This window comes from Halichoerus grypus, chromosome 8 (assembly GCF_964656455.1).
Source record: "Halichoerus grypus chromosome 8, mHalGry1.hap1.1, whole genome shotgun sequence".
NCBI classification, from domain to species: domain Eukaryota; kingdom Metazoa; phylum Chordata; class Mammalia; order Carnivora; family Phocidae; genus Halichoerus; species Halichoerus grypus.
Window position 1 is genome coordinate 31,718,972 of NC_135719.1, and position 8,839 is coordinate 31,727,810.

General features: G+C 50.3%; 1 protein-coding gene across 1 annotated transcript in view; it reads right to left on the minus strand.

Moving 5' to 3' along the window:
• The window catches only part of ATP10A (ATPase phospholipid transporting 10A (putative)), a 198,050-nt gene extending 191,181 nt beyond the window's left edge, over positions 1–6,869 (minus strand). Inside the window, 1 exon segment of the mRNA XM_036096087.2 lies at positions 6,175–6,869. Within this exon segment, the coding sequence (XP_035951980.1) occupies positions 6,175–6,635 (461 nt within the window). The 5' untranslated portion in view covers positions 6,636–6,869.
• Positions 6,870–8,839: the final 1,970 nt, after the last annotated feature.

Sequence of the window (8,839 nt, forward strand, 5' to 3'; positions counted from 1 at the left end):
AAAAGTATTCCTGATAATAAATTAAAGAATTAGACCATCAACATTTGGCATCCACTAACAAATTAATGGATGGAGGCAGTGATCACCCATGGCTGCTAACATCCATCAGAAAAAGAGGGACAAAGAAACACTATGTTCCTCTTGATGGAAGTACAGAACGCCATCTATGAATGCGGTTTTGACCAAAAAAAACAAAAAGAAAAGAAAGTCAAATCTGTACCTGAGGAAGTTCTGATAAAGTATCTAGACCAATCTACCACTAAACAGGAATTACCACAGAAAGGAAGATACCGCAGGAAAGTAATCAGCAATATTCAGGCCATGGGAAACCCTACGGTATAAATAACTCAGTTTCTTCACAATAAATTGCAAGGAGAAAATGAGAAAGAGAAATGGAGCTTTAGAGGGGGATAGCCACAGATAAAGGAGACCTAAAAGACCTACCAGCCAATCACAGTGAGACTTTATTTGGATCTGATTCACACAGATGGAAAAAATATATATATATGATATTTACATGACAAGTGAAAATCTGAACATAGATTGGGTACTTACTAATACCAAGGAATTAGTATAAATTTAGGTATGATAATGACATTGCAGTTTAGTTTTACTTATTTTTTTATTAAGTTCAGTTAGCAAACACATAGTACATCGTTAATTTCAGATGTGCAGTTTACTTTTAAAAGGAATCATTGCTTTTCTAAAGATAAATAATGAAAGAAGAAATATCTGGGGTATGCTTCAAAATAAAAGGGAGAGGGAAGGCATAGAATAAAACAATGCTGGCCATGAGCTGCTAACTGTCGAAACCGCAGGCTGATATGTTATACGTGCACTTCTCTATATGTGTGAATAGAATGAAATTAGAAATCTGTAACAGAAAGAAATTTGGAAAACGCACAAATATGCGGAAATTAAATAAGACCTTCCTAAGTATCTAATGGGTCAAAGAAGAAATCATATGGGAAGTTAGGAAGTACTTTGAGATGAATAAAATTTTCAACTTTTTTTTTTTTTAAGGAGGCCTATGTCTCCTGGGGGGAGGGGTCTCAAGTACAAAAATAACTACAAACGTGGAGTCACAGCAGGACTGTGGGTTCAAGCCGTGGTACTGCTGCCTCCTAACAGGGAGACCTTAGGCAAGCTATCAAGTCTTGATGCCTCAGTTTCCCCCATCTGAGAAATGGGGATGTAAAAAGTAATGGGACTGTTGAGAGGACAAGATGGAATTATGGCCTCTGTGAAAAATGGGGATGTGAAAATATGACTGTTGTCAGGTTAAGATGGAATTATACACATAAAACACTTGCCTCCTATCAATAAGTAAAAAAGAACTGCCCCATGCCTACCTTTTGAGGGCAACCAAATTTTTAGGAAAAGAAAGGTTCTTTTTCTACAACTTGACCACCATGAGCCCAGTCACATGTGACATAGGACAGGTATCAAAAGAAAAATAACTTCTAAAAAGCATGTGAATGGCAATTTCCAAATACTATTCCTCAAGTGTCCCCCTGCCTAGCATACCCGAGAGATATCCCTGCGTTATCCAGGCATGCTTCTGTCTCCTGGATCTCGTCCTGGTGTCTCTGCTTTTGCAAATCTTTTACTCCAAATAAGACAAAGTTGCTATGCTTCCAGGGAAAAGATGTTTCTGCTGCTGACAAGGAAGAGATGTAGCTCCCCAGGAAAGGGAAGGAAGGAGAGGAGAGGCAAGATAATGAACAGAAAACAAAAGGAGAACTTTGCTGGGTGTCATTTCAGGCTCTTCTGAAAAAACAAATCATGAAGCCCAGGGTAAGCCAGTTGGACAGATAATGCCTGTAAGCTGGGGAAATGAGGTGAGAATCAAAGGAAAGGGAACAGACAAAATTAGAGCAAATCCAAGATAAGCGTTATAGCACCCCCTGACTACCTGTTTTCCCAAAAGAGGATGGAACTCAAATCCAAGTACAAAGCCCAAGTGATTCGGGGGAAAAGTCCCCTCAGGTTATTTCATGCAGAAATGCTACTGTTTCCACCAGCCAGGAGACAGACATTGGAAGGTGTCAATAGGACCATCTTTGAGTCATTACAAAGGGAATGGAGGTAAAAAGGAAACAAAATTACACATTGACCCAGGCAGGGTATGGCGCAGAGGGAGGGAGGGCCACAGGACAAGAGCACCAGAAGGGGTATGTGGACCTGGGGCTAGCACCCCACTTGTCAAGTTAGGAAACAGGGTGCAGGAGAGGCAGGGGCCTTGTGCAGCACCCCCACCCCAAGCTGCGCCCTTCTAAGGCCTGCTCTGGGAGCAGGGGGTAAGGTTTGCTTGTTTTAATAAGTGTTACCCACTGCCCTTACGGTTGCAGAGGAGGATGAGAGCACTTTCTTCCATGCATGGTCCCTGCTTCTTCCCTTTGCCTCTCCTGGGCAACACCCCTTTCTAGGAATGTTCCTTCTTCAACTTCCTCATCAATATCCTCCTCTGCTTACTATTCTCTGCTTTCCTGCCAGCAGAATCACCACTCTCCAGGCTGACTCTGTATTCCCATCACTCTCCTCTTCCAGTCCCACCAGCCTTGCGCCCTCCAACCATTTGCTCGCCTCTCAGCCCAGATCTCTGGTGACAACCAGCCTTGTCCCAGTTGGCTGCTCAGCAAGCCCCCTTTCTTTTCACCTGTGGCGCCAAGGGAGAGGACTTCTCTGGCCAGAATTTGCCAGCACCAAGGAGGTCTGTATGACCGTGAAGGGCTTCCCACACCCACCCCAGCCCGCTAGTCCACAGCTGAGGGATGCTCAAACTGACCATTCCCTCCAGCCGGGAGGCCACAGAATGGACCTGACTCCCTGGGATCACCCACCTCTCTCTCTCATCCACTGGGCATGGCTCAGGAAGATTTGCCTAAATACCAACAGTCTGAAATCCATGAGAGGGCACAATGGGCTCAGGACATGGAAGCAGAGTACTGCTTCTCAAACTTCCATGTGTAAACAAAGCCATGATGTAGATAACAGCCCTCCCACCTCCACAGGCTCAACAGTCCAGGGGTGGGGAGGGGGGGGCTGGGAAGCTGCATTTCTAACAAGTCTGATGGGGATTCTCATAAAGAAGGGACCCAAGGACTATGTTACTGAGGGAAACACCACGTAAATAATGGTGTGAATAACTGATGCACTTCCAGCTGCAGTCAGAACACAGAGATGTCCAAGAGAAGTCACCATCCAGAGAGTGTCAGCAGATAAGGCTTCCCCAACTAAACTTTGCTCTCGCTCTGCATTTACATATGTTTTGACTGCATTTTACACCTCTCTGCACATCAGTTAGAGTACACAACAGACCTCGACTGTTCACAACTATGCTTCCCATTGTCTGTAGTAACCAAAGGCACTCAACAAACTGGCTGGACATAAAATTAAAAATCCTCTCCTGGGTTTCTCTGGCCAGTCCTGATGCCAGCCCCCTGAGATCCTGGGCTTCAAGCATACACCTTGCCCCCACAAACAGGTTATGGCCTGGCTGCGGTCTCAGGCTGCCCTGTGACCCTGTCGTACCCTATCACCACCACCATGTTCCTTCAAGGGTAGCATCCACCCCCTATCTGACCACATCCTCCCTGGTCCTCACTCATGCCCTCCTCTGGGAGGCCTCTCCTGACCTGCATCCTACACCCCTACGCTAGGAGCCCTGCCCAGGTCCCCTGCCCATGGACACATCCTGCAGTACAATTAGTCCCCACAGTAAGCTCCAGGTAAGACCCAGCCTCCTCCCTTTTCTATCCCAGGGTCTGGCTAGGGCCTGGCATGGTGAGGAGCAAATCAGGGCATTAGTTTGAGTTAATGGACAGGAGTTTTAAGGCTTGGAATGCAATGGGTGCTTAAGTCACTCACCATTCTCAGAGGAGAGGGGAGGGCTCAGAAATCCACATCATTCACAGCTCAATCCTGAAAACAACAATCTCAGACTTTCTGGACCTCAAAGAGTTTGACCTGGCTTCTGAACAAGGATGACTGGACAGTCCTCTCCAGAAACAGCTACCACCCCTCTCACACCTACATATAAGCACCTGGAACCTTCCTAAGAAGGCCCCTTCTCTCCCCAGGAAAGCATTCAAGGAATTCATCTTGGGAGCTAGGAGATATTTAGGAACTTCTCCTGAAAGTACCATTATCCCTGAGGACCTGCTCCCTAGGGTTTTACTGATTATTTAAGAATCCCAGTATGGTCAGGATAGAAGAGAACATGGTCAGGTGTGGTCCAAGGGGAAGATGAATGTTTCAAAATCCCGTGAACCCTTTTGAGGTCGAGTGAAGAGAACTGCTTTTGGGTCCCACTCTATTTTCTCATCTGGATGTTGGGGGTGGTAGTTGTTTAAAGGGTCAATTGACTTAATGGGCTAAAAACACTTTGTCCATTGAAAATACACTATATTTCCTGAGACCCAAGTATTTCTGAAAAGGAGGCTACAGGAGCTACTGGCTCAGTAATAACAGGAAGTGGTATGTGTGTAAAGACTTAAACCTGCCAGAGTCCCACCGGAGTTACGTCATACAGAAGCCAGAGGTACGGCTTCCCAGACTCCTCACACTAGGGACAGAGGACGTTTGTGAAATAGGTGCCTCCTCCCTTCTTGGCCTCCGGCTTCTTGCAAACAGGAGCCAGGAAATCCCACAGCCCTGTCCACCGACATCATGCTTGCTGACTGGACAGTGGGCGCCCCTTGAGAGCAAGAGGGCAGCATTACTCAAAGTATGAGCCATTATATAAGCATCACCTCTGTGCTAATTAAACACTCAGATTCCTAGGTCCAATCCCAGATGAGCTTGGTCAGAAACAATGGCAATAGAACCTGAGAGTCGTTATTTCTAACAAGCTCCTGAAGTGAGTTTTATATAAATTTAAGGAGCTCAAGGACCAGAATGTTGGAAAAGCTGTGGAACTGAAAAGACCTGGGTCAAATTCCAATACCACTAAACAGCAGCTGTGTGGCTATGGGCAAGTTACTTAACCTCTCTGAACCTCAGTTTACTCATTTGTAATATAAGTATGAAGCACAACCAGTATTGCTGGGAAAATCAGAAATAATACTCTGCATCTACGTTATCCTAAGAGGCAGGAATAACCATGACCCTCGTCTTTTAGGGGAACAATCTGCCACTGTGAGCACAAGGGGTTTCCTAGAAGCCTCTCACATGTGATGGAAGCCAGACAAGACTAATGTCCTTAACTCAGAGGCCCACATCAGGCCTTTACATCAGGAGTCAAGCAAGGTGAACAGGAGAGAAAGATGGGCTGAGCTTTGGATGGAAGCCAAGCCCATCTGCCTTCCTGAAGGGTTCCACCTTGAGGTGGGTTCAGCTACTAGACACAGCTCCAAGATTGCTCTGCAGCCCAGTGGCTCTTTTGGGGGTGGGGAGTCTAAAGGGAGAAGAGACAGCAGTCACCTCCAGCCTGAGGGTCCGAAACTCTGGGGAGGTGCAGGGAGAGAGAATGTGCGCAATGTAATGGCATTCACCAACCATGGGCAGGGCTCAAAAACCCCTCAAAGCTTCAATCTTTCCATTTGGAAACTGGGGTTAATTTTTAGAAAACTAACATTAAACAGTCAACTATGGGATGGTGTCCAGTTGGGTGGCCTGCTCACAGCTCACATCAACGGAGGGACGCTGTTATTATTACCCCTGCTTTTTTATATGTCTGTGCTGGTCACACCAAAAGTTGGTGGCAGTTTCACTGTTTCCCCAAGAAGAGAGGTTATCTGAGCTTGAGCTTTACGTACCTGTGTTGGTTGTTAAACGTGTTAAACAACCTGTCCTAGAGAGCCTGGCCGAAAACTGAAGCTAGGACTTCAAGCCAGAGCGCAGGGCATGGATTTCCCTCCTTTTTACTGAAAAGGCGGGAGCGGCGAGGATGAGGACGCCCAGCGGCTGCTGGATTCCAGCCCTGGGATCATTCCGGTTTGGACGCGGCGTCTGAGTGCCAATCAGGGGCAGGGGAGCCCCCGCGCGCCCAGCATTTAGGTTTCCTGCTTTCTGCGTCCCCGGGCGCAAAAGAGGCCGGGCCCTTAGCCCCCAGTCGAGCCGCTCCTGGGTCACCCCGCCCGGTGCCACTCACACCGCGCCCAACACCAGGTTCCCGGAGCGCCGTGGCCCTGAGCTGACCCTGCGCGCCACAGCCCGGAGCGCCCGGCTCACCTGCTGAAGACGAGGCAGCCCAGGTGGTTGATCTCGTGGTCCGAGCGGTGGCGGCTGTAGTCCTCCCACAGGTCCTTGAAGGCCGTGACGGCCAGGATGAAGAGCACGGGCGCCAGCGCCAGGCCGGGCTGGAAAGCGTTCACCGCCGGCACGAAGTTGAGCAGCGCGATGAAGACAAAGTACACGTTGGCCAGGCGGTGGAACTGCTCGAACAGGTTCTTGGGCAAGAAGGACAGTAGAGTGTACTTGGTGGTCTTGAGCCGGTTGTCCGCCAGGTGCTGGGCGCCCCCGCGCCGCCGCCGCCGCGCACCCTTGGCCGCGCCGGCCGCTGGGTCCCCGACGCCCGGGGGCGGCAGCAGGTTGGAGCGCACCACGCGCGTCCTGCCGTCCCCGCGCCGCCGCCGCCGCCGACGACGACCCGGGGACCCGGGCTCCTCGGCCGCCGCCGGCTCCCGCTCCATGGCCGCGTGTCGCCGCGCCCGGCTCCTCCGCAGTTCGCGCCCGTCCGCGCCAGCCTCCTAGGTGATCATCGCCGGCGGCCCGGGCGCGGTGGCGCGGGCTCCCCGCCTGCGGGACGCAAGGAGAAGGCGGTCAGCGCCCGCCCCGCCCAGCCCAGCCCGCTGGTCCGCTGTCGGGGCAGGGAGCAGGCGGGGCGGGGCGGCGCGCGCGGCACAGAACCCCCTTGTACTCGCGCCTGCCTGGCCGCTTCCGCCGGCGCAGCTCCTGGCCCCGCCCCGCGCCGCGCCCAGGCTGGGATACCGCGGATAGCGGGAAACAGAAAGACCCGAGCTGAAAACTTTAGAGCAGTTTAGTTTCGTTTCCAGAAGCATCAGTTAGTCCCAGAACAGTGCAAATGCGCCCTACCACCGGTAGGAGAGAGGAAGCTGCAGAGTGTGAGAGCAAAGGCACCGCAGTCCCCTGGCAGCTTGGTCAGGCTCTTCCTGGGCCAGCTCTGCTTCCCCGGCCCTGGACAGGGAAACGGTCTGGGAACCCGGGTTAGGAGCCTCCTGGAGTCAGCTAGAATCAAAATCCAAATGAGCAATGGCATACCAATGCTACGATTTTTAAATCTCATTTATCGAGGATAACTGCTTTTGGGGAGAGCCCAAGAAGTCGGGATTCTTTTGCCTCTACACCCTTCCCTATCCCTGCTCAACCTCCACCTATTTTCAGATTCACTTCTTGGGTAACTAGACTTTTCCCTTTCCCTGATCATTGCTGCTTTTCCTTACTTCCCTACACAGGCTTTTTTTTTTTTTTTTTTTTTTTTTGTAAGGAGGAATATTTCAGTGGCAAAGGCAGGCTTTGGTTTGAGGTATTTTTCTTTTCCTCTCTGGTAAACGCTCAGAGCCAAAATATCCCTGTGTGCTGCAGTTCTGAGGTGGCCTCGGAGAAGTTGTGACAGGAAATTGAAAATGGTTGTTGGGAGGGGAGGAGAGGACCAGAATTGCAGAAGTGTCTTTTGGGGCAAAGGGCTCCCCTCAGTATTCGTGGGGAATCAGAGAGGGGAGCATATGAACGATGGGGGTGGGAGAATATGCTGGGTATAGCAGAAGGTATTGAGGTGTCCCCATTTCTGCAGTAACACTCTCCCCCAGATAGACCACAGCTGTGACAGTTTGGCCTTCTGCTTTGGAGTACAGGGATAAGAAGCAGAGATTTCTTCGCAAGGAGACTCTGGCTGAGGATTTGGGCGAGAAGAGCCCTTATGGGTAATGCCTGTCTTGATTCTGGGAGCTGTTGGCCTCCTGGAGGCCAGTCCCTCCTTTCTCCTCTTGCATTGGGATACTCTGTCATCTCCCAGGAGACCACCATAGCAGCCTCTGCTGGCGCTGGGTTGTCCCTTCTGTGCCTGCTAGAAGTCACTTCCCTAGCTTTGCTCAAATCACTTATGTCTTCCTCCACAACACTCTCTCACCTCCTGTACCCTGGGGCTCACACCCCATCGAGCCAGGCCAGGGTCTCACATCTCTACAGAGAGCCTTGCCACAGACCACAGTATTTGTCAGAATCCAGCATAAGGAGGGTAAAGTGACAGATACTAAGAAAATACTGTATGCCATATATCAAGCCTCTCCCCCATGCCATTCCTAAGGGCAGAATATTAGTGTGTAGAGGCCTGGCTCAGAGAAAGATTTGGCTAAAGTACCTGCATTTTCAGGGAAAGAAATCAGATCTCATGATGAACCAATGGCATCCCAAATTGAGTATTAACAGCAAACGAAGGACCACAGCTTCCCTGGTTTCCAATGACTAAAACCTCACGGACCCTCCTTTTCCTCCATCATCTAACCCAGTGAGGCCCCAGGGCCTACTGGCTCCCTCCATTTCCATAGATGCCTCCATCCCTATAGGTATCCCAGTGTGGCCCCAGAGCTTCTGGGTGGGTCTCCCTGCCTCCCAGTCTCCTTGCTTCAACCAGACCACATGTTGCCAAAATGGTTCCTTGAACTATTGGACCCCTTCACTTCATTTCTTTACCCTCGAGCTTACCCGAGTCCTCTGTTGCTTACAGGGTCAAATGCTGACTCCTCAGGCAGAGGTCCCTTGAGGCCCTCAGGGGTACTGGCACCAACTTACTGATTTAACTCCACCCCTCCCTACTCCTGAACCAGCCCCAGGGCAAGAGGTCTCCTTACCCTTCTCAGAACAGGCCTTGTTCATT